The 26319-nt window shown below is 36.9% G+C and overlaps 2 protein-coding genes across 2 annotated transcripts; one reads left to right on the top strand and one right to left on the bottom strand.

The window, feature by feature from the left end:
• Positions 1-7289: 7289 nt before the first annotated feature.
• On the bottom strand, positions 7290-10941 carry evx1 (even-skipped homeobox 1). Its single transcript, XM_052093374.1, has 3 exons — positions 10440-10941; positions 9176-9411; positions 7290-8721 (listed from the first exon to the last, which is right to left on the bottom strand). The coding sequence occupies exons 1-3, from the start codon at positions 10810-10812 to the stop codon at positions 8185-8187; spliced, it is 1146 nt and encodes a 381-aa protein (XP_051949334.1). The 5' UTR covers positions 10813-10941; the 3' UTR covers positions 7290-8184.
• A 13038-nt stretch (positions 10942-23979) lies between these two features.
• Positions 23980-25983, top strand: LOC127620110 (homeobox protein Hox-A13a). The gene is made up of 2 exons (XM_052093214.1): positions 23980-24701; positions 24912-25983. The coding sequence occupies exons 1-2, from the start codon at positions 24017-24019 to the stop codon at positions 25157-25159; spliced, it is 933 nt and encodes a 310-aa protein (XP_051949174.1). The 5' UTR covers positions 23980-24016; the 3' UTR covers positions 25160-25983.
• Positions 25984-26319: the final 336 nt, after the last annotated feature.

Here is a 26319-nt window from a genome sequence, read left to right as displayed (position 1 = left end):
TTCCTCGCCAGTGTGATCAGCAGGGAAGAACGTTGTCTGTAGACAGCGGCTCCTCATGTTGAAGTCATTCGTTATGAAATGCACTGTCAAGCTTAAATACGGCTCCATGGTTCGGCTTGACCATAGGTCTGTTGTTGCCGTGAAGTACTGCATATTTTGCAGTTCTTCCTCGACTGTAATTCGACACTGGGTGTATAGACCTGGAAGTGCAACGGATGAAAAATAGTTGCGAGAGGGCAACGAGTAGCGCTTGTCCAAAGTCTTTATCATTGCCTTAAATCCCTCATTTTGAACTGTGTTGATTGGAGCCATGTCTTTAGCTAAATGATAAGTGATGGCGTTTGTTATCTCTTTGTGCCGCTGGGAACTTGGAGGGTATGGCGATGCTCCATACAACGTCTGAGTTATGGAAGTTTGCATGGTTTGGCGGCTGGTATTTTGAGATATGGCTCCCTTGTCTTTCATGGCTAACTCGTACTGTATTTTGTGGTGACGTTTGAGGTGATTGTATAGATTAGTGGTATTACCTTGTGGTGCTGCGACGATGCAAAAGCACTGCTTGCAAATTATAACTCTTTGCGCATCGTCTTCAGGTTTAAATCCGAAAAAGTTCCACACGGTGGAATGTGCTCCTTTTTTTGTACCAATGTTGTTACATCCTCACTCTCACCGTCGCCACCAGGATTTTCCACACTGGGGTTCATTTTTACCTCTTACCGCTACAAATCCACCAAGTAAACTGACTTTTACCGTTTAGATCTGCCGCCTTGTTACACGTCAGTGTAAACAGCGGAACGTTGCCAATGAGGGAGAGGAGAGAAGTGATTGAGATTGAGCGTGACCAATAACGCACGAATGCAGCATGATGTAAATACAGGGAAATATACGAAAGTGAATCGCCATCATTAAGAAATGAGATCGCATTTATGTTTGAATCGAGATCGTGATTTTTTTTTCGATTAATCGTGCAGCCCTACTGAGCACTATATTAGAAACATTGTGGTCCTAATAATGTGCCCGACATAGTCTTCTGCTGTTGAAGCCCATCCGCCTCAAGATTCGATGTGTTGTGCATTCTGAGATGCTATTCTGCTTACTTCAATTGTACAGAGGGGTTATCTGAGTTACTGTAGCCTTTCTATCAGCTCGAACCAGTCTGGCCATTCTCTGTTGACCTCTCTCATAAACAAGTCATTTCTTTCTGCAGAACTGCCACTCACTGGATGTTTTTTGTATTTGGCACCATTCTTAGTAAACTCTAGAGACTGTTGTGTGTGAAAATCCCAATAGATCAGCAGTTACATAAATACACAAACCAGCCCATCTGGCACCAGCAATCATGCCATGGTCGAAATCACTTAGATTACATTTTTTACCCAATATGATGGTTGATGTGAACATTAACTGAAGCTCATGTCCCATATATGCATGATGTTATGCATTGCACTGCTGTCACCTGATTGGCTGATTAGATAATTGCATGAATAGGTATGTGTGCAGGCATTCCTAATAAAGTACTGAGCTTGTTAACGTGCACGTCCTTAAACCATTTATGCTTAATAAGCCGACAACGCGTGTAGTTATTTAAACACAATAAACACTGTTGCTTTATCGTGCGTAAGGTCATAAACGGCGTAAGAATAAACCAGTTGACATGGGTAGTGTTTTGTCCATAACGCTAATTTCATATGGTATGTAAACACCTTTACTGGTGTTCTCTCCGGGCTTATCCAGTGTGCACACGTGTTGAGCGCATGTCTCTTTGCAGTTTAATGTCAAAAGCAGAGAATAACACAATTATTTCAAATCTCATGTAAATGTTGTTTTCTTGCTTTGTCAGATTTTTTAAATAAGCTGATTTTTGAGAGTAAACAGCATATTGGTATGCATGTAAGCATGCTCAGTGAGTGTATGTGTGGTTTAAACTCAACAGGGCTTGTTGCAGTCAAATGTGATTGTGTTCAGATACCTCAATGCAACACAAAAAATAGCAGGGGAGGTTTATGGTTGATCAATATGGGTTTTGCAATGGACAATGCAGATTCTAATTCCTAAAGAGCAAATGTGGCTGATGGCTGATATAATGCTAACATGCATGTAGTAATACGTACAATTCAGTACCAGGAAGAATTGCTGAAATGTAAAAAACACTTATTTTACTAAGTATTTACACATTTCACTAATTATCGGCCAAATAGGCCTAATATTATCTTATTAATCAGCCTGGGCAGCATTTCCCAAAAACATTGTAAGCCTAAGTAGTTAGTAAAAGCCATTGGCGCCAGTGGTCTCTACGATCAACTTAAGCTTGCGATGTGTCTGGGAAATGCAGCCCTGGTCTATTGGGTAATCGTTTACTTTTCTTTTATTAAATTAATTAATTCTTTAAAAACTGTACTTTGTGTGTTCTCAGGTTACCCTTGTCTAATATGAAGTTTTATTTGATGATATGAAACCATTCAGAGAACAAAAGGGGGAAAACAATTGTATGGCACTGTAGTTCTATAATGCCATAATCAACACAAGAAGGTTATCTTGTCTTACTATAGTGAGTGAAACATGACATTTCTTGCCAAAAAATCCAAGTTTAACTCAATGGCTTATTATTACCTAATCTACAGTATGTTTTACAAGGTAATCTGTTAGTGATCAGAATACCAATATAAAAGGTAATTCATTGTTTTTGGATTCCATTTATTAGTTCTAATAAGCTTGTATTTTGAAATTTGATGAAAATAAAATATTTTTCTATTTTTCTTCCCATGAGGAGCTTGGTATGTCAATTTACCTCTCATGTCACAGAGCTAGCACCAAAATGGAAACTCTGGCTTTTACCTCCTGAGCCAATATTGTCTGAATCCTATGCATGTATTTCTTTTGGTAATTTTGAAAACTAAAGATGTTCTTAAAAGATGCACATTCAGATTTTTCAGTAAGATACACATAGAAATATATACAGGCACGTCAATCAATTTTAATAACAGAAAATACTTTTAAGGATGAACAAATGATCCAGTGGTCTATAAGTTGTATCAGCAGACCAGCCAACAGGAGAGATTCGGGCTGCAACTTAGCTAAGCATTGCAGGTTAACCACATGGCTAGCCCTCTGCCTCCCTCTCACAGTGGAAAATAAAGAATGTTAGGGCATCAAGAGGCTGCCTCTGATATGTGAATCCATCAGTATAGGCAATGAAGAGCTGGACAGAGCAACTATTACAACTGCAGCTGCTGGAGAGGGCCACAGCTTATCTATTTAGAAGAAAGAAAGAGACTGAGTAAGAGAGTCTTGGTGAATTACTCTACCAGGTCAGGTTATTATAGCTAGAAATTATTTATGACTCTCTGTGGTGAAATTGACCATACAAAAAACAAAAGGCAGAACAAAAGTGATTTATTCAGCACTGATTGCATAATTTTTATAGACTATATATCTGACACCAATATAATTTTGGTGCTAACAGCAGATGACTTGGCTAACTTAACAGCAGAAAGTGACACTATACCAAAGATTTGTTAGGACTTATGTACGGACAATTGGGACTGCATTTTAACACAATAAAATGCATGCAGTACCAGTGCAAAGAAGGGCTAAGAGAGAAAGATAGAGCAACCCCAAAACACTACATATAACAGTTTATACAGTTCTGTGCAAATGTTTTAGGCACTTGTGAAAATGTTGCATAGTGTGAGGATGTCTTAAAAAATTATGCCATAAGTAGTTTTCATTTATCAAGTAACGTCATAAAAAGTCCAGGAAACATAATAAAAACAAAACAAAGCTAAATCAAAATTTGGTGTGATCACCTTTGCCTTCTAACAGCACTAATTCTCCTAGGTACACCTGGACACAGTTTTTCTTGGATGTTGGTATATGATGTTCCAAGATTCTTCGCAGGAGTTCTATCTATTTAGGCTGTCACAATTTCTTGTCTCTTTGTGAAATCCCAGACTGACTTGATGTTCAGTGGGGGGCTTTGTGGGGGTCATTCCATCTGTTGCAGGGCTTCCTGTTCTTCTATTATATTTGCACAGAAATGTTTGGGAGTCTAAAATGTATATTTCCTAACACTTGAAACACTAAGTCTGAAGATATAAATAACCATATTAAGATATTTATTTTGGTGAAATATCTTATGTGCCTAAGACTTTCACAAAGGACTGTGCATGATGATTATTGGGACATGCACTCTCTTTTTCTGCTAATAACACCCTAACCATAACCCACATATTTAGTTCTTTGCCCTGAATAATAGTGCTCACTGTTGACAATTAGGCTGAGAGTTAAGTTAACAGTTAAGGACACATACAGAGTATGTATGAAATCTATTAAATATATCTTTGCTTTTATTAAAACATGTCAAGGAAATACTCAGTATATTGATGATTACCTAGCCCAAACTTTAATAAAATAATACAATTTAAATTATTAAACGAAATATCTTGTCACAAATGTCTCTTTTTTATTTTTCACATAGCCTGCATAACATTCTGTTATTTATTCTGAATTTGACATTCTCCACTTTTTTTGTCATTTTAGAAATTACTCCACAAACATAATTTTTTCCATAATTATTGGTTAATTCTCTGGTTTCAATTGCAAAATTGCAAAAGCATTGGTTGATTAAGTCTGCTTCGAAGACAGGATTTTTTACCTCTTCACCTGTAATACAAGGAGCAAGTTTGTGCTTTGCAATGCAGAAAGCCCATCCAGGCCCAAATTGACTGCCTTGGTACACTCTAGTATAATTATAAGCCAAACTGAATAAATTTGATAAATTAAGACATGTAGGGTCTACTTCAATGGGAAGCGCTAAAACGAGCCAGTTCTATGCTAATAAAACTGTATCCATCCTGCTTTTTCTCACTTGTATACATTTTATATGGACATTTTTAAGCCTGTCTGTTGGTGGATGGCTAGTTTGTTTCTTCAGCTTGAACGAAGTGTCTCCGTTACCCCGTAAATAACGTTGATAGACGCCAGAGGAATATGACTTTCACACACGTCAATTGATTTAATGTGACCTCTAGTTTCTTAATGCTATTGGATGCCTATTTAACCAGATGAAGGCTCAGATTGTCTCGTGCAGTTGTGCATTAATTCCCCATTCATCATCATTAGGCAGTGAGTGGTCTATTCACGCATCGCTCTGCCTGCTGTAAATTAGAACGTAAACAGGCCTTTAAACAGTCGCCACCTGGAGATGCGCTCCTACGGACAGATGCACGGTACCGCCCATTCTATGGTGTTCTGTCGTCCCAGAAAAGAAGAAGAAAAAGATGTCAAATCTCATTCTTACAATTCTTAGTCATCTAGATATTTAACTCTCTTGGTTTTCGGGGTTTTATCGCTGTTTGTGTGTAATATGATATACACTGTATTTACTTTGTTATTTAACATGGCCTTTTATTTTTTTAGAAGATGCTTGCACGTGGCCCAAAGAGGCAACATAAGACGACAGATTAATCAATGCGAGAGCTGAGAGTAAATCCACTCTGCTTGGTTTAACGTGGAAGGTAGGCACTGAAAAGAACATGTAAAGTGACATGGGTTTTTCATTTTGTTTTATCCCACATGCTCACTGGCCTTGGGTATACGCGCATTAAATGTCACATATTCAGTATCAAACAAACTAAAATGTGTTGGACAGAGGTAAATGTTCAGCCCTATGGTAGACTTATTTATATTTTCTTTCTTTTATTATTCATTGTCAATTTAGTCATTGGTCATTTTACTACCTACCCACCCATTTGGTAATTTAATGTAACACCGAACATAAATCCGTTTTTGAATTTAGTTAACTGCTCTGTTTAAATGGCGTATTATTCCAAACATATGCATTTTAATCAACTTGGTCACACTTACAAGAACTGATTCTAATAAGGCCATCAATCACATGCGCAACCAGGACCTTCTGCCATGGGCTTGTGTGGGGTGGGGGGACTGAATTGTTTGGGCAGGCGATCTCTAGCAATTGTTGACATTTGTTTGTAAAATGTGAAGACGAGAAGAGAAGCAATTAATATTTCAAAACCTCCTATATCAAAATTCCCTCCAGGCATAGCTACATGGATAAAATGTGACTGAAATGAAGAAATGGCTGCACTGGCATGCGGTTAATGAAAAAACCTGTTTAAGATTATTGATAGAATTATTCTGTAATCAAAATGACTTTCTTTTAAATAAATATATTTCTTGGCTGGGTATTATGCAATCTAACTGCAAATCTGAAAATTTTAATATATTTTACGTTATGCACTTGTGTTTATTATGTGTGTGTGTGTGTGTGTGTGTGTGTGTGTGTGTTTTATTCTCATATATTGCTTTGATGTTTAGACTCAATATCCAACATTCTCTATTATATCAAGAAAGCTTCAATTTGCCGCTCCAGATGCCACAATTACTGGGCCAACCCAGCTAATTAATGTTAGATGATTTGTGAGTTTGAGGCATCGTCGATCTTTCTGCATTCCAATATCTCCGCAAGATATTTAATTCTTTCTATTAACAGCGCCAGCACATGGATTGCGCTAACGGTGCCCGGGGACTACTAGCTGTCAAAAACTCTCATTCGTTCAAATATAGAGGTCCGTTTATGTCCACCCTATTAGACAACATAATTTCAGTGTTGCAGATGAAAATCAGGAACCATATTAAAGACAAAGTTGACAAAACACTGTAATTTGAAAGCAAATCAATTTGGTCATTTATGTTCAGAATTTAACTTGTGCATTCGTTATGTTGCTGGCTCCTGATGACTGTTGATTTTCTCTTCTTTCTCGTTCTCTACATGACACAGGTTGAGTATATTTTTGAGAGAAACGGAGGACTGATTTCCCTTTTGTTTAGCTTCCAGAATGTCTAGAAAGTAATGTTTTGAATCTTTGAACAAATCGAATTAAATTACAAAATCGTAATTTTGTACAGGCTAACTGATAGCATAACATCTTTGCAGTTTGTAGTTTTATCTTCTTGAGAATGCACATTGATACACTTGCCAATTTTCGTTTAAAATACACCTTTATTATGAAATTGAATTTAACAAGAACATTAGTCTACTGACCCATTTTTGCGCATGTTCCACTGTGGAAGTAGACCTAAATGGCGAATGTTCAGCAGATCACGAGAAGGAAATGTACATTAATAAAAATAGACAATTGGATGATGCAATAATTGAATTAAAGAAAAGAAAGAAGGTAAAATAAGAAAAAGTAAATACAACACATTACGGCCAGTAAATCAATCAATAATGCCATGTCTGATGATGTCCATGAAAATTAACGTCTCTGTTTTTTTTTTTTTTTTTGCCATCTTGTATGTTTATTATCAACTGCCTGAAATAAGGTGAAGCGAAAGCAAGAATGTGAGGAGATTGCACGGGATGGAGGTGTTGGGGTAAAAGCATTCAGCTGATGGTATGCAGTGAGATGCATCTCAGGTTTGCCCCAATTTGCCGCATGTGATTGTCCAACGGATCTTTAGCGCATCTTCTCCCGTCAAACCAGCAAGCCTCGCATGGAGCCTCTTAATCCGCTCCCCTGGCGCCTTGTTACCGGTTTGGCAGACAAGTCTCTGAGCGTGCAGCATTATCATTAATTCAACATTCAAAATTTCTCCCTTCCGAATACATCACTCCTTAATTTCTCTCGCATCTGCACATTTCATTGTGCTACCGGGACCGGATGTTCGTGGAGGAGAAATAATGAGCCAACAGTGCTCGGTTAACAAATCCCCTTGTTAAAAAGTAAGATGAAAAACATCGTTTTAATATGAAAGAAACTGCATGTGGGTCAGTTTGTACGGGTAAGAGAGTATACATTTTGAGAAAGCTTTTGTGCATTCATTCAGACTTTTTCAAATACATTTCTTATACCACATTTTGTTGATAGGAAGTAATTAAGATTTATTTGCTTCAATATGATATCTCTCTTATGATCTACTTTCTCTAAAGATTATTTTCAACTTGAAGTCTGTGGCTTATCAGTGTTAAAAGTAGGCTCTGTTTGCACAATAAATAGCTTCTTAACTGGAAAACATACAGTTTGAAACATTATCTAAGCAGGTTGCCTTTGGGTTGTGCATTGTGCTTTGGGTCGTTCATGCGTTAACTTATTAAATATTGCCAAAAGTCACCAAAGCTGATCCAGATAGCACTCAAAGAATCCGTAACCTTTTGTTGTTGTCTTATCTGGTCAGTGGCACTTCCTCCCTTTGGTCCAAAGAGACTGAAGATGATTTACTTAGGACTGCTGGCGAGAACGTGAGGAAGGCCTCAGTCCTGGTCGTTGGCGAGCACGAAAAATCTGCGCTGTTGGACCTCTGTGGGAGACCATTTGACTGACTGGCAGCATGACAGGCAAGGCAGGAGCATGGGCTTCCCCCGGGACCGAGCCCGTGACCCGGGCTGGGGTACAGTGACGGGTGTCTGAAAGCACACAGCAGCTCAGGACGCGGATATGGATGCGAAAGAACCCGAAAACTGTCCAGCGAGCGCAGAGGGTTAGAAAATGGACCCCCGGTGGCAGAGGCTGAACTTGCAGTCACACCGCTGAGAGGAGAGTAGTAAGGTAGAGGAAGATGTGATGGAAATGGATAGGGCAGGCTGCCCGTGGCTGCAGCATGGCTCATCATATAGGTGTAAAAGGCGGGGTCTGCAGGATGCGGCCAAGTCATAGCCAGTCGCTGTCTCTTGTCCTTCATGCGACGGTTCTGAAACCATACCTGTATCCAAAAAGAAAAACAATTATAGCCTATGGGATAATGACTGTGGCCTTTTGCATGTACGCAAAACCATTTTGAAAGATGAGTTAACTGTGAGCAATGCTCTTATAATGAAGCAAATTATAACCGGTCAGGGCTGCGTTTACCAAAAGCAACGTAAGCCTAAGTAGATCGTAGAAACCATTGGCGCCAGTGGTCTCAACAATCAACTTAAGCTTTCGATGCTTTTGGGAAACGCAGCCCAGGCCTATGTGTTAGTATTAAGAATAATGATAGAGCTATATTTCGTATTGTAATAACATTCACAATAGTTTGATGTGCTAACTTATCTGACGGAGTAATCTAGCTTGGTATGTTTTCACACTCATAGTAGTTCGCTGATAATCTTTTGGTAATTTATTTCAGTCTTATTCAAATAATTATGCAAAAAAAAGATTTTTGCGAAATGCAATACCTTTATGGTTGTTTCTGGTAAATTTAAGGAAGCCGCCAACTCGCACCTACGTGGCCTGGACACGTAATTTTCCCGGTAAAACTCTTTCTCCAGTCGCGCTATCTGCTCCCTCGTGAATGCTGTTCGATACCGTCGCATCTGGTCAGAACCATAGTTGAGAACCCCTGGGCCAGAACCCACTTTACTGCTGTCCACGCCTATTTCTTTTCCCTGGTTCGGCGAGCCCGTTTCCAGACCTGATAGAAAATAGACATTACTGATTTTAAGACTTCCAACAGCCATTGCAATGTTATTACTTACCGTATTTTATATATATATATATATATATATATATATATATATATATATATATATATATATATATATATATATATATAAAATAAAAGTTCAACCTGAATTGCTGGCCAATTTTGGTTGCATTTACAATTTTTTTTTTATAATAAGATGCTTCTGAAATCAATAAAATCATATTATTGTCATATTATTGTCTTATAAGATTTCGCAAAAATAGTTTATAAAATTGCACTGGAGACTGATAAAATAAACTTGAGAAAATCTAATGAAAACATGCAATGTTAAATTTTTAGGATAGTATATTTATTATTTTCGAATTATAAGCGAAATAAAACGCCTTTCGTAATAAATCTAATCGAACTGAATGTGCACTTTCGTGTAAAATCATTTAAGTCAAGGTTTATGTATTCTATGAAAATAAACTAGCAAAATACTTATTTCCCTGTTGCACAACTTGCTTTAAATTGTATGCTTGGTTTTAAATGTGGAGAAGAGTTTAAAAGTAGGCTATCATATAATTATGGCTGATTAGTTATAAATCGAGTTTTACTAAGATTGGGCATTCTTGAACAATCTTGTGTGTGTGTGTTTGTGTGTGTGTGTGTGTGTGTGTGTGTGTGTGTGTGTGTGTGAGTGTGTGAGTGTGTGTGTGTGTGTGATAAAGCCTGCAATTTCACAAAACGAAAAACATAAACGTTATTGAGATGGTGCAGATTGGTGTTAAATGCCAGGACAGCACCCCAGATACACAGTGGTCTTGTAATTGACTTGTTAATTCGAAACGCTTGCAATAAGGTAACAGGAGCTGACAATCGAACGCGCTCCTAAGCAGTGGGCGACACTACAGATCACACCTGATAACATGTCCATTAACGCATGTATTCTCATTCAGCAAGAATTTACAAACAATGTAACAAAAATAAATACATTAAAATACATTACACAAGAATAGTTTGAGCATTTGTTTTACCTTGTCCACTCGGGTATTCCATGCTCTCGGGGGTACAGCTGACATCTATTTCCTCATACAGGTCTGATTCTGCATCTGAGCTGCTGGCCTCTTTGTTAGGGATGTCTGTCAACTCCCTGTCCGGCGCAGAGGGCTTGTAAGCAAGTGTCACATCTCTGCACTTTGCGCTACGATGTCCCTTTATCGCTTCATCCACTAGGTTTCTCGAATAAGGCACGGAGTCGGGGCTTAGGCTGTTTTGGTGAATCGGGTTATCCGGTTGCTCGCGCGAGGGGTCTCCAGTAGCTTCCGACAACCTGGAGCCAGTTTTGGCAGAAAGAGTACCTATATGACCGCCCTCAGCGCGCATCGGCATGTCCTTAGTGTTGTCCATAACCGATGGACAAGAGCAGGGGTCCAAGTGTTCCGGAGGTTTCTAAGACAGCTTGGAGCAGAAAACGCAGACGAGGAGCTGTGCGATGCGAGCGCTCGAGAGTGCTGCATGAGCTCTGGGAGGGATCACCATTAACCTTTCTCTCCTCAAGCGCTGTCATTCTTAATAGGGCAGTCGTCATAATAAGAAGGCTCAGTGACGCCACGCGTCGATTTTGGAGTGAATATACAGAGCGGGTGTGTGGTGTAGCAACAGAGGTGAACTCAAGGCTACACCACAACATACATGCAACAAAACATTAGGCTGCTTTACCAGCTAAACACTACAAACAGGACGGTTCTAAAATATGCATCAAATTTAAATTCGCACACAAAGGCTTATCTTAGGCATTTTCATAGGCTTATCTGGGTAGTTTAAGAGATTTGGTCCATGTGTATGACAAGCTAAATTATTGTTGTTCTCTTTAAAGCCTTATTTTATGGTGGACTTTTTGTAAAAGCAATGTTTGCTTAGAGATGTATGTCAACACATTTTTTGTTTCACTGAATTCAGTTGTCAAAACCTTTTTGTTGTACTGAATTAAAATACAATAATTTGGTTAAACGCCTCAGAGGAGAGAAGTATGGCTAAAAAATCGAATAGTTTGAATAATGTCATAAAATGTAGATGGTTAACCCCTATCTATTATCTCCCTGTCTTGAACCCACTCGGATATAGGAAGGAGTCATAATGGCAGTTTTTGGAATATATTAGCACATGTTTCTTTCCGATCAATAAAGTCTGTGCGCTTTGGAAGACGTCAGACTGAATGATAATATTCAAAAGATGAGGAGGGCTGTCTCAATTTGAGGTGTACATGCTCCATCCTTTCTTCTCGCGCAGCATCTCAGTCACGCTTTCATGTACCCTCCCTTCCCATCACTTTTTCTTTTACCCTAACTCGATCTTCCAAAGTGGTGTCAAGTAAAGTGCAAAAAGGTCAAGTCCCCGTGACCAGGAGTAAGAAAAACAGACTATTTGACATTTAATTAGATTTGTTTGAGCCGCGCCAGCAACATATCCTCACCGTCTAGGTTTCATTATATATTCTGGAATACTATTTAACATGTTTCAATTGGAATTCTACTTGTCCATTGCCTTAAATATTTCATAATAATTATTTCAGGGATTTTGCCAACAACGTACCACATGAAATGTGATAAGCAGCAGAAAGAATCAATGCAAATATTATATCCAACAAATCTGGCACATCAATTGTCGTTGCAAAATGCTGATATGCAAAATATATGCTGATATTTATATGGTAGGCTGTTCTACACTTTTCTTTGAATGTTTGAAAGTTGGATTTTTTAAGATTCCGTTGTTCTTAAAAAAAAAAAAATCGGACGAAATTATCGAAAACATGAACAAATCAAATGAAATGGACAAAGTGCTGGTTCACCTCTTGCTCTTTGAAAAAAATCTTGAATTGTTGTGAGGCTTGTAAGTTGTGTTTTGGCTCTATGAGACGAGTCTGTTGGATAGCCTGCGTGGTATATACAAAGATAACGCGGTGCACTACTTGTTTTCGGGGAGGAGGCCGCTCTCTCCTCCGCTTTGATGTCGGAGTTCAGGCAGTAAAATTCACAACAATCCGTGATGAAGTTGATTAGCTTTAAACAGTATAAGCTTAGGGGGTTTGAACTTGATATTACTTCTCAACCCAGATCGCTTTCATCGTTTAATACACAACTATAAGGCATTCCTTTTAACCGCACTATACTTCACTCTAACCACAGTGGCAGGAATAATCATAACTATAGTGGGATGTAATAAGCTGAACTTCTCAATCTTAGTTACACTCACCCTCTCTCTCTCTCTCTCTCTCTCTCTCTCTCTCTCTCTCTCTCTCTCTCTCTCTCTCTCTCTCTCTTATAAATATTTAAAGCTATACATTTAGTAAAAACAAGCTCAATGGCTTGTTAACCGAACATAACACTTTGTGGCAGAGATAAATGGTGTAACCTGTAAGTAGGCTAACCATGTCTGGTTAAGATGTGGCCATTAAATAGAAGTCTACAGATCAACACTACCGTCTTTTTTAGAAGTAGCCTATCCATCCTCATGTTCTTCCTGGTCGCTTAGCGCGTGGGAAATCTGGGGATGTTTTACAAGTGCTTGAGCACATAACCGCCCTGATTTTAAGAGAGCGGGACACGCATGTTGGAGAGTGACGTCAGAAGCAGTATTTGTGTGGCCGTTTGTGACTCTACGTCTGCGTCCGAAAGCTGGAAAATGCTGCCTTCTGAGGCTGTATAGGGAGGTTGTGTGAAAATAAGGTACCTTTTGAACTGTTCTGAGACCAGTTTTTTTAAGAGTTCCAATTACTAAAATACGCTGTCGGTTAAGCCATTAACTGGGGCAGCAAGGCAGCAAATTGGCTGTCTATCTTTCGGATGCAGCCTACTTCTCTCAACCATCAAAGCTGTCCTCGTGCGCCCTCACCTGTTAGAAGAGATGAGGGCACATTCTCTCTCTCTCTTTCTCTCTCACTCTCTCTTTCTCTCTCCTTTATTTGCATGTTTGTTTGTTTGTTTTTTACATACAATATTTCCAAAGCATTAATGCACAAAACAGATAATGACAAAAAATAAATAAAACGGTAACAAATGACAACAAAAATATATTTAAAATAGGTGCCAGGTAATTAATAAAATAAAAACTATAATAACAATGTACACTATACAATTTAAAATAGAATAAGCATTTAACAAGACATTATGAACATTATTGAAATGTGGCTTGAAGTTAAGAGTTTGTCAAAGTATTCCTCACCTCTGTAAATGTCTCGCAGTGAAGGAGAAAGTGTGTCTCTGTCTCGACCTCACCCGTGTCACAGTGTGTACAGACTCATTCTTCCTTTGGAAGCCATGTTTGTCTGTGTCTGCCTTTTTCTATGGCCAGACTGGGAAGATCCATCTCTGCTTTGTATCTCTTACAGTGTGCAGATATTCTGCCAGATTGTACTTTCTGTTTAAGGCTGAAAACATTCCAGTTTACTTTGGTTTTTACTTTCTTTTCCCAATGGTCCAAATATGAATGTTTGCTTTTTTAAAAGATTTGGTTTTATTCAGCAGTGCTGGTCTGAAACTGGTGTTTGTTAGTAGGTTTGAGTTTTAGAGCTTGCTGAAAAAGGGGACTGGTTTTAGGCTTCAACTCTTGGGTTTTTAGGGCTTCATGTTGCAGTGTGTTAGGGGATTTATGTGTTATGTGATTTTATTTTTTTATTCAATCAATCCCTCAAATAGAATTTGAGAGATTGATTGAATGTCTATCTGTTCATAGCTCTCTCTCTCTCTCTCTCTCTCTCTCTCTCTCTCTCTCTCTCTCTCTCTCTCTCTCAATTTAAATTAAAATGTAAATTTTTCAATTTTAAAGTACTTTATTGGCATGATTGTGTTTACATACAATATTGCCAAAGCATTAATACACAAAACAGATAATGACAAGGTAAATAATAATAATAAAATAGTAACAAATAGCAATAAAGATAGAATTAAAATAAGGTGCCAGGTAATTAATCAAATAAAATAAAAACTATACAATATAAAATAAAATATGCATTTAACAGGACATTATGAACATAAGAAAATATGTCTCTTTCTTTCAGTTTGAAGGTGCATTTATGGCATGACCAATATTTTTACTTTCGTATAGCTAAAGTGTTTACAGTTGAGCTGCATACAAATAAAGCATTGCAAAACAATGTACATAATATAAGAAAAAATACTAAATATACAATGTATTCTTGACAAATAAGGTAAAAAGGATCATGTTAAATAATTAAAATGTACACAAGTTTAAAGTTACACATAATTGAAAAATGAAATATGATTAAAAAACTAAGTAGGTTGGAGATGCAGACTCGGGTCAGTTCACTCAGTGTCCCTCATTCTGTGGCAGACAGACATGTATTGTGCTGCTATCACACAGTTGTCTCTTGATCTCCCTGACAAAAAAGTTGCAATGTTTCTCTCCAGCATTTACACTTTAGATAAAGATAAACATGCTTTTGACAGGCAAATTAGACTGTTAATATTTTTGGGACAGTAAAGTATTAGCAACGCTCTAAACGAGAGATGGCTTTCAATTTTCATGGGCATTAACAGGGATGTATATCAAACAGAAGCTAAACTGTAGAGTAAACAGAGAGCAATTATTTGAATTTGTTAAAAAGTTTTAGATATTTACTTTAGCAATTTCATTTAATGAACTACACTGAAATAATTACTAGTAAGATTTTATTTGTATTCTTTCACAAGTTTTTGCACACAGTTTTTCCTAAGTAAATCTTAATGGTTCACCAAGTAAGTCTACTTAATTAAATAATATTGAGTAAATTTAACTTAGAAATACACTTGGTGCACAAAACACCATGACAGTGACAATCAACAGATATTATTATTATTATTTTTAATGAATGGAAGACTGTACATAACAAGAAGTTACCAAACGTAACAACAAAAGAGTGTAAATAAAGTTGCAAATAATGAAACTGTGCAAGCTCATTAATTATTCAAGCCCAGTGCTTGCTGGGAACCCCAGTTTAGCAAATACATTTGACAAGGTTTTCTACTTTAGGATTAATACATGATGACACATTTAAAAAATAACAAACAATCATAAATTACTTAATAAGCTAGAGCATAAATGTGTACATATTTGAATGTAGATTTTACTTAATATTTTCAAGTTCACACTTTAACTTATTCAATGTAGAAAGTACTTAATCTTTTCTGCTATAACACAACACAAAATAAAATAAAAATTCAGTGTAATTGGATATTTATAATCTGATATGCCTTGGAGTATAACTCATGAACTTGGACCCTAATTCACATTCCTTGTGTCATCTTGTGTAGGCCTACATTCCTAAAAGACCAATAAACCTTTTTGTGGGCAGTCCTTGCAGGCGTCCTTGAATTTTAAACATACAGATATTTGTCATTCTCCTGTGGAAAGCAACCTCTAGGAGCTTTCTGTCGTCTATACGTTGTATCTCCACAGTAGTGTTTCAAACAGATGGGCAAGTACGTTAGATACAGTATTATATTGATCACATCTTTTAATGAGTTTTATTTTAACTTGTATTGTACAATTAAAGTTTGTGCATGTAGTTTTTTTTTAAGGAAAATGTTCTGATATAAAATGAAGTAAAATCAAATTAATTTCATGACAATATTAATTGAAGTGAGAGAGTAAATTTAACTGACATTTAAATAAGCTTATAAAAATGAAAATGAACATTCTACTAGAACATTCCACATATTTAACTTTATTATTACCACATCAAATAACATTCCACATGACATATTGAAGATTTCCACTGAAAAGCTCTGTGCAAGCTATGTAGTCTAGACAAAATCACCTTACATCACTGGCAGTACGGTCACAATATGGAGTTGCGCAGACCTCAACACTTGGTGCACATAACAGGAGGATCAGGGCTGTTTCTAGCTATAAGCGGTATAAGTGGCTGTTTATGGCTCCTAAGCCACCAGGGGGCCCTGCAAAGCAAGGTCGTTTTTTTAAAGGAGCACTCAATTTAAAGTTAACCCCTAAAGACATGAATTGCAAAATATGTAGGAAATCATGACCACTCACATTAAAATGAAGACTCCAGTCATATCAGTAACCTTATAAAAGCTATTCTACATTTAGAGATCTACACAAACAGGACCAACCAAATACTACTTGCTTAATCTCAGTAACCATTCTGTTATTTGTCAATCTCATTATTTAAATTAGTCATGGCATCTGAAACTGAAAACTACAGATTTTAAATGATGCTGCTTCCAAGCCACTAGGTGTCAGTGTCAGTACAAGATTTTACAAAGACAAAAGTTACTGAGTGCACCTTTAAATACACTAAAAGCTGTGAGTAAGACTCGGGCAGCTTTTATGCCCCAATTAGACAGTTATAGGGGGCCCCCTTGTGGCGCTAGAGGGAAGGGAGAATGTAGCTGCAAGGTGTTTAAATTATAAAAAATAAAAAAAAATTGGCGTTTGGTGTTATTAACATATTCCAATATCAAGTTAATATATTTAAATTAGTTGAAGACCTCTTGTGTCATTCCTGGGTTGGCCTGGATTGGGGTGGGGGGAGGAGAGGGCTGGCCTCCAAGTAGGATTTTGTTTATTTATGCTCAGAAATGGCTCTGACAATGATGGTTACAATAAACAGACATTTTGTTTTATCATGAATGAGTAATTGAAAATTAGATATAACAAAAAAATAAGTTACCAAACATAAACATTAAAAAACAAATAAACAACAATTCAAACTTTGTTAATTAACTTGCAAATAGTAAGTAATTCAGTATTCTAACCCAGTGCATGCAGGGTTCAGCTGGAATAGACACACACAGGCTTGATTACTGCCAGCCCTGTTCAATAAAATCAACACATAAATATAACTTTTTCAGCAGCATGAAGTTGGCAAAAATTTGCCATGATCGAAAGAAATTCCAGAAATTATGAGGAAAATGTTGATTGAAATACATCAGTCTGGGAAGGGTTCCAAAGCTATTTCAAAGGCTCTAGGACCCCAAAGGACCACAGTGAGAGCCATTATCTTCAGTTATCGGAAGCATTTGGCTGCAGTTGTTGCTGCTAAAATTGGCAAATATTCAAAAATATTTGAAAACTGTATTTTGTTTACTCAGGTTGCCTTTGTTTTATGATATATCTCGTTTGAAGATATAAATGGTTTTGTATGAAAAATACACAAAAATAGAAGAAATAATTTGAAACTTTTTCAAATCACTCTATTTACTTAATATTTTCAAGTTCATGCTTAAACTAAATCAATCAATGTAGAAAGTAGGCTACTTAATCATTTCTGCTTTATTTACTTCTGCATTTTTTTCAGTGTGCTTATATTCCTTTAATGTAGGCATATTCATCCCACACTACAGTACAACAAATATCAAAACCACCAACAATATCCAACTTTCTTGTCTGAATTATTTTTCAAAAACAAGAGACATTCGAAATGTCAGTCCATCAAAATGTTCTGGTAAAACGGATCTTATGTTTCGAAAACATTACACTCTGTTTCATTACTTGAAAAGCACGTGTATTTAAATATTTGTTTTGTTTTTCTGTTGTGGAATATTTCTAATTTGGCGCTGCCAATGAAGTTGAGCGCAATGCTTCTTAAAAGTTATTTCTTTCATTGATTTAAAGGCTCTTTAGTTAATCTGGTCGTGTTTTCTCATTAACAAGCCTTTCTTATTGGCAGATTAAGTAGTCTTAAATCGCTAAATAAACTGATAAAATGCCACCATTATAAAACGTTAGTGCGCAGATCAGAGGGGAATTTGAGGCCTGGTCGCGAACTGACTTGACCAGATCCGCCCCTAGTGTTCTGCACTCTAGAGGTGGAACAACTGTGCCATAGCATCTACAAAATGGTCATCACAACTCAACTCTCCCAATGAAGCAACTTTCGAGTTGAAAAGAGCGGTTTTGATTTGATTAGCTAGATTAGTTGGCATTGTTAGCTCCTTTGTGAACCTGCCCAAGACGCTGAAACCTCTCTTGCCTTGTTTTGCTCAGAGCGTGACACTCTTTTTGAATAAAGTGTATGTATATCACATATAGACCACGTGTATTGTTTTGAATGACATTAACACCTCTATTAAAGCTGCCATCTTTTTTCAAGAGATTCCCAACGCTTTGTTTGAGAAGTGTGCCTAAACAGCACGATCATGCACTACAGCAAACATCTACCTTGTTTGCTGTTTGCTGTTAGGCTTCATCACAAAATCCTGTGTAAGATACAGTTCCTGCCAACAGCCTATATCAGCCAGACAGCAAGGGACGCTACACTGACGATTAATGCCTGCCACACTCCATTCATTTTTATATATCATATATCATAAATGAATACAGTGACTGTGTAATAACATATTACATTTACATATTTTATAATTGAATAGGTTATTCAGTAAACATATGATCAGTATTAGCTACGCTTTATGTTGGCTAACTACACAAAAGTCGGCACCTGTAATGCATGCCACTGCCACCCAATGTTTTTTTTTTTTTTTTCATTTTTACTTGAATATGGGGACTTTTTCTTTAGCCACGGCTATACCACTGACTTAACTTTTGTAATGACACAAAATTTATATCGCTACCATTCTGAGGAAACAAAATAAAACATGCCCCTCTCTCAAAGTCTACATGTTAATACCTAAAACTGTTTAATATTAGTCAAGCGAGTGTCATTAATTTGCCCATGCGATAACACAAGACGAATCAAGTGTCTCTTCTGCAACGTAAAAGTTAATTAATGCTGATTAAAAATGCAGCAATTGAGACATCTTTCGGGAGCTTAATTAGATTATTTCGTAGAATTTCCTTTAATTTAGACCTCATTGATATAGTCTATACTAACCACGACGGTTTATTTTTTTCTATTGTCCATATAAATAGCCTATATTGGAATGCGTCATCAGGGAAATTGTAATTCAATATGTTGGCTACAAATACACATCTCCACTGTATTGAAAATATGGCACAATAAAAACACAACAGCCATACAAACAAACAGGAAATTAATTCAATGAATATTAAAAACATCATATATATTAATTTATCAAGAAATGAGGTTCTGCAACAGTTTTTACTCTCTTAAGTAAACTCTACGTAGACATTAACTCAATGGTAAGTGATTGTGCGGCAAATGGGCACACGTATTTAGGCTATATCATAGCCTTTAGATTAAGCATTCAACTAAAAGCACAAGTGGTAGGCTAAATGCAGAAAATATATTATAAACATGAAGCATATCGCGTGTCATCACCTGACATATCTATCTTAAACGCACATTCATTTATCAATGTGTTGTTGAACATAAACATTTCTGAAACCCTGTCTTAACAAAGCCATAATTATAATTCTAACTATATTCCGTAATGTTTTGTCTGGACAAACACGCAATTCTCATGTTTAGCAGTATTTGCGCACTATAGGGTGGGATAAACAATCTGATGTATTGGTGAAGGTTTTGCCCTTTTTTCAGCACATTTGGGGCCTGGCAGCTTTCGGAAAGATGTGTTTAGAGGAAGCATCTTTAGGTTTTCTTATCGAGAATTTTTTTTATTTATTATTTGCATGAAGCATTTTTCAAGTGTAAATAATTCCCAAAATCTCAATCTTTCATTTTTACTCTAATTTTGGTGATTCGTCGTTACATAAAATAATAATAATAAAAATGCCAAATCCAATTACACGTTTACTTAGCTACACGTTTGATATAATTCATTCATTAAGTGTATTTATAGCAGAATATTAAAACCGAGTTATTGCTGCTATAATGTTAGTAATTGTCCCCAGTGCAGCTGACGATAAACGTATGCACTTCAGAGCTTATTCGCTAAACATACTTTTATGGGAGTTGTTTGTGGTTAATTGTTATTTCGAAACATTTAGTGCAAAACATTTATTTTTGAAAATCATTCCTTTCGGTAGATACAATACATGTTGTTCAAAATAACTTAATTTCACAGTAAAGTTATTGCACCACTTTTGGTGCAAATTTAACCAGCAGCCTTTCGGTGTTATTTACCGCAGCTAATAACAGGACATATCCACACACAAAAAAAGAAAGAAAATGTGTTGTGGGAGAGTTTTGTTTGTGTTTGTGATCACAGCTAAACGGGGACATGCCTTATATTATCCACAATTTTAAGTCAGTGCACCGTCTTACAGCCCACATGTCACAAAACTATTCACAATGTACAGCCGTTGAACTTCATTTTCGAAATGAACACACTTTGAGGATGCTCGAGATTGTATCTGCAGTAAAGTTGAATGAATCAGACATTTATATTCGACTTAAATGTGTGTTCACTTACACACGATATCATTAAACATTTGTTTACAAACTTCATAGGCCTCTTTGTCGTCAGGGTTGGGAGGTTTACTTTTATTCTTATGTATTCCACTACAGATTACAGAATACATGCTGAATACATGCGAATTCCATTAGATTACTCAAGGTCAGTAACGTATTCTAAATACTTTGGATTACTTCTTCAGCACTGGTAGATTGACTTGTTTTGACTATAAAAACTCTGCCAGTACAGTAAGACAAAATACACATGTAAAAAATACATTCTCTGAAAAACCTAAATATCTTATGCAGTCTTGTTTCTTAATCAAGATAAATCAACTTGATCTTGTTTTAAAGATTTTTTAATATTTTACAGGAAAACAATACAAAAATTATTATAAATGTTTAATAATCAACCATTTTTGCCCTAATATCAAAGGTCTAACGTGAATTTTCTTGATACAAAATATGATCGTGCTGGTAACGTGCATGTAAAATGGCTAGAAATCGCATTTTATCTTAAAGCTGACAATTTACACAAGGTTTATTTCTATTTCATCTGCTCCAAACTTACTTCACTGTCTGCTCGTATGAATGTAACACATCATAAGAAAGTGTTTCACTGCTGTTCAAATACACTTTAGATTGCGTAATTTATATATATATATATATATATATATATATATATATATATATATATATATATATATATATATATATATATATAAAACTGTTTTCCATCTGAAAGGAATAAATATTAAATGAAACAAATTACAATAAATGCAAAGTAATCTATTCAGTAATCAAAATACTTTTTGAATGTAACTTTATTCTAAATATAAATTATTTAAATTGTAACTGTAGTGGAATACAGTTACTTATATTTTGTATTTAAAATACGTAATCCCGTTACATGTATTTCGTTACTTCCCAGCCCTGTTATTCCTGTGCTTCGGTTAGTCTAGACGAAGTTGCACTTATATTCTTCATGCTATTGTAGTATTGTTGGGGTTCAAACATGACCCGATCAAGACAACTTATAGGCCTGCAGTTGACAACAGATACGTTCACTTTTAACTTTGTGAATTTCAAAAGTACTGCGTTATCATTGCATTTAGAAATGCGAATTGATTAAGTTAATATTGCTAAGCTATTGAAAAATAGAAGAATAAAAGAAAAAATAGTGATTCCTAACAAAAATTATGAGAAGCTTTGGGTTTATTGTTTAAATGCTGGTATACTATTAACCTATTGAAATATGTTGAAGGACATATTGAAGAGATATTACTCATTTTCTGTATTTCACTATTATGTAATTTTATGAGTGTTCAGAGTGTGAAGTAGTAATAATAATAATTGGTATAGTTTGGACAATTTTTTTATTTAACGTTCAAGTCTGAATACGGAATATATACAATTAAAAGTAAAATGTTACTGTAAAAGACAATATAGGCTACATGTTTCTACACTTACAGTTGTGTTTTGAAATGTCAATGATTGGTTATTTTAAAAGCTTATTCAACAAAAAATTTTGCCAATTCATTTTCTTTTCATTCATTACTTTTTTATACAAAAGTCATTGAAATGCATATTAAATTGTTTAATAAAGCCCCCCCCCCACACACACACATTATCAGTCATTTACGTCTTATTTTGTGCCATTTGCGGAAAAGCACATTGAAAATGTTTGAGATCACACAATAGATTATTTATCTCCATCAGCAAACATGTCTGAGCTACTGAGAAAACTAAATGCAATTTAGTCAACACATAAGGATTTACTCTTTTACAAACGTGTCAAGGCTTTTTTTTTTTTCATCGAATGGGTAACGTCCCGTTTTAGGAATTATACAGTTATTTGTTTTAGGTAAAATGACGTGCAACAAAGCACGTTTTGCACCAGTCCTTGTTCTGGACAGAAAGTTCAAAGACTTATTGTTCGAATTTCAGCTCGAAGAATTGTCAGCATATTTTGTACAAAATTATAGACAAATATAATGTGTTCATGCTTATTTTTTTTTCTGTAGTTGAACAGGCGTGTTCATTTCAGTAAACATAATTGTTCAGACGCCCGCTTTTCACACTTTCATACCAAACTACATGGCTTGCTTTCAAAACAATTGCGAGCTATCGACGTCCGATTAGTTAACAACGCTAAATTAAAAAGAAAAGCATGTTAACATGTATGTTTGTTCCTTACGGAAAGTGGCAGGCCAGTATAAGAAAAGGGATTCTGTGACTCATTTCCTTCAGCAGAGATTTCTCACCATTCGACTCTTCTCGTTTGTAAAGTTTTTGTCAAAAGACTGGTCATCAAAGTCTGAAAAGGCCAACAGGCACTGCGTCGCGGCCAGACGACAACTTTCAACTTGACCTTGGCCTGTAGACGCGTCAGTCCCGCACGTAAAATGCACAGAAGAATAAATGGGCTGTTCTCTGTCTCCGTATCTTGTAAACAAAACGGAAGCCGCAGCAGCAGGAGTTCATGCCACGTTCAAACATTGGACCTCTTTCTTTAACTGCCATCACTTGCAACCCATTTTCTAGGTATCATGAAAATAACCTGTTCATTTCGTTCTTGAACGTAAAACGGCCCACCTGGCTGGTTTTAGTAGCTGCATTGCATCATAAGTTTCAAATATGTTTAATGGATAGCATATTATTTTAGAAGCCTATCTAAGTAGTCGTAGTCTACATTTAGGGAATAACATTTGGTGTATTTTCTTTTTGATATTATACTTTGGTACGGGGTGTTTTATGTTGAAGCTGCTCAAAACCTTGAGTTTTTTTCATGTTGATTATGTGGTAAACAAGGCCTTCGCACTGGCAAAAGCTTGCACCTGGCTTTGTGTTTTATGTTTGCAAAAATGGATTATAGTAATTCCATGTGATTCAATTTCAATGTTGCAATTACACACTATTCGTTCCATATTTAACACTTTAATTCAACAACGCTTTCATTAAACTGGACACGGAGATGCAACTACATGAAGTACCACAGTGAGAGGGCATTCGCCATGTTTCGCTTATTTAGCCATCAATTCAATTTTGGAACATCTCTAAACGGATGGAATCCTTTGACAGATACTCAGATAGTCATCTCACAGCACAGCGTTTGTGCTCAGTTTAATTGTTAGCACTTGAGCTGATTAGCGTCCTCTTTTACATATCACATGACCGGTTTTAAACCAATGGAGATGTGATTCTGTATATGCACAGGGTGCGTCAGAGTGGCTTGACTCTCGCAGAATCCACTGTCTCCTGTTTTTCAGTCTCGGGGATTTTCAAAAAAGAGCCACAAGTCTCAATGTCAGACAGGCTATGACAACGTCACTGCTTCTCCGCCCGCGCTGGATTGACCCGGTCATGTTTCTCTACGATAACGGTGGAGTCTTGGACGACTCTAGCAAGAACATGGAGGGGTTCACGGGAGGTAACTTCCCACCGAGTCCGTGCAGGAATTTGATGGCTCACCCTGCCTCTCTTGCGCCCAGCGCTGCTTATCCGTCAAGCGAAGTTGCTGCAGCAGGAGCGGGTGAACCTGGAAAACAATGCAGCCCCTGCTCTGCCGTTCAGGGTTCAGCCAGCGCTTCACTTTCGTACGGGTATTTCGGTGGCGGTGGGTACTATCCTTGCCGAATGTCCCACCATCACGGGGGCAATGGAGGTGTTAAGACATGCGCTCAATCCCCCGCCACTGCTTCACCTTACGGGGAAAAATACATGGACACGTCCGCTTCTACAGGCGAAGATTATACCACCTCGCGCGCCAAAGAGTTTGCATTTTACTCGAGCTACTCCTCGAGTCCGTACCAGCCAGTTCCAAGCTACCTGGATGTCCCCGTGGTCCAGGCAATTAGCGGGCCTGCAGAGACCAGACACGAGACCCTGTTACCAATGGAGAGTTACCAGCCGTGGGCTATCACGGCTAGTGGTTGGAATGGGCAGGTCTACTGCACCAAAGAGCAGCCACAGACGGGACATATGTGGAAGTCGACAATACCAGGTTAGACACTTTGACACTTTACTAGAATAGGTAAAATAATCAAAGATTTATTAATACGTATAACAGTGTTCCACATTATATAAATTCCATACACTGTATTAAAATAGACCCAACTGCATGCCCTATTGTGTCCATAACAAAGCATCAATTTGTTGCCTGAACATCTGACACATTTTAATTCATTTACTCATTTTATATCTTTTTCCTCAGAGGCAGTGTCTCACGGAGGGGCGGACGGCAGCTCTTTCCGACGGGGGAGGAAAAAACGCGTTCCATACACCAAGGTGCAGCTGAAGGAGCTCGAAAGAGAGTATGTCGCCAACAAGTTCATTACCAAGGACAAACGTAGACGGATATCCACTCAGACCAACCTGTCTGAACGACAGGTTACTATCTGGTTCCAGAACCGACGGGTAAAGGAGAAAAAAGTCGTCAACAAAATAAAAATCAGCAGTTAGCTTTGCTTTGAGTAAATTGAAGGAAACCATTTTAGACGGTGATCGTTACCACACAATGAAAGTGTTTTATTTCAGAATTATGAAATTATAGACGTTTTGACGAATAGCTTGTTCTCTTGGACTTCTACTTTGAAGTGACTCCTGGGATCGGACAGGGTTGATGGTGACGCGGTGCGTCATTTTTGCGTTTCACCAGGTGACGACGCAAACGGTAGGTATTCCCCACTTAGGACAAAGAAGACCAAAAGATAATAAAAACATCTATGGAGAGAAACATTTTGAATATCGAAATTAGGATGCTGTAACTCCTTACAGCGGTCAATCATGTCTTCTAGATTTTAATCACAAACACAAAATAATAAAAAATAATGCAATTTGCTTGAAATCTAATGTTTTCTTCGCCTCATGCTGGATAATATGAGGAATGGACCTAGTAGTTTATCAAGTTTATCTGTGCCAAAATAGGCTAAACTTATTGTATGTTGGAGTAGATTGTAGGTTGTGTTTTGTCGTTGTACTAGTGTTGCTCAAAAATCCTATTAAACCATTTGTATGACAAATATGCATAATGATTTAATTTTACAACACTAAACCACATTACAAAATTGACCATTTCAAAATACCAAAATGGCAAAAAAAAAAAAAAAGAAAAAAAAAGAATCTGAATATGAACATGAATTGCATTTTACACATCGACCGTGATGTTTGTATGTAACAGGTTGATAAAGTAATGGACTTGTTGGATTGTGTCCACGTCTTTATGGACTGAGAACACACGTCTTTGTGTGTACCCTATGAAATGTATTTTTGTCTGTACGCTGTAACAACTAACCAATAAATATTGTAATATGATATCTTCATGAAGGCGAAAACCATTTGCTTTCCTTAACCATACACAAATGATAGAGCAATGGCGCCATCTTCTGATGAACGTTTGTAAGTAAGCACTTGACCTTGGTCTCCTCATTCATTTAAATTAATTCAGTTTAAAAAGAAACACGTGGAATTCTACAAACTGTCTGCTCTGCTGTACTACTCCTTCAGCTTACTTTAGCCTGTCTAAGAGTTTAATGTCAACAGAACGTAAGCCTATCACTTAGTAACAATAAATAATAATAAAACGGACAAAGAAATCAGTCCAATAAAGATAAAATATAAGC

This window comes from Xyrauchen texanus, chromosome 26 (assembly GCF_025860055.1).
Source record: "Xyrauchen texanus isolate HMW12.3.18 chromosome 26, RBS_HiC_50CHRs, whole genome shotgun sequence".
NCBI lineage: Eukaryota > Metazoa > Chordata > Actinopteri > Cypriniformes > Catostomidae > Xyrauchen > Xyrauchen texanus.
Note: the sequence above shows the minus strand (reverse complement) of the source record. Positions and strands in the feature narration are given on the sequence as shown.

Excerpts from the sequence above, each read along its gene's own strand:
- evx1 (XM_052093374.1), bottom strand. The coding sequence starts at position 10,812 with ATGGACAACACTAAGGACATGCCGATGCGCGCTGAGGGCGGTCATATA. Across the intron at positions 9,412-10,439 it reads GGAATACCCGAGTGGACAAG|GTCTGGAAACGGGCTCGCCG; the intron begins GTAAAACAAATG and ends ATTTTCTATCAG. Across the intron at positions 8,722-9,175 it reads TACCAGAAACAACCATAAAG|GTATGGTTTCAGAACCGTCG; the intron begins GTATTGCATTTC and ends TTTTGGATACAG.
- LOC127620110 (XM_052093214.1), top strand. The coding sequence starts at position 24,017 with ATGACAACGTCACTGCTTCTCCGCCCGCGCTGGATTGACCCGGTCATG. Across the intron at positions 24,702-24,911 it reads GTGGAAGTCGACAATACCAG|AGGCAGTGTCTCACGGAGGG; the intron begins GTTAGACACTTT and ends CTTTTTCCTCAG.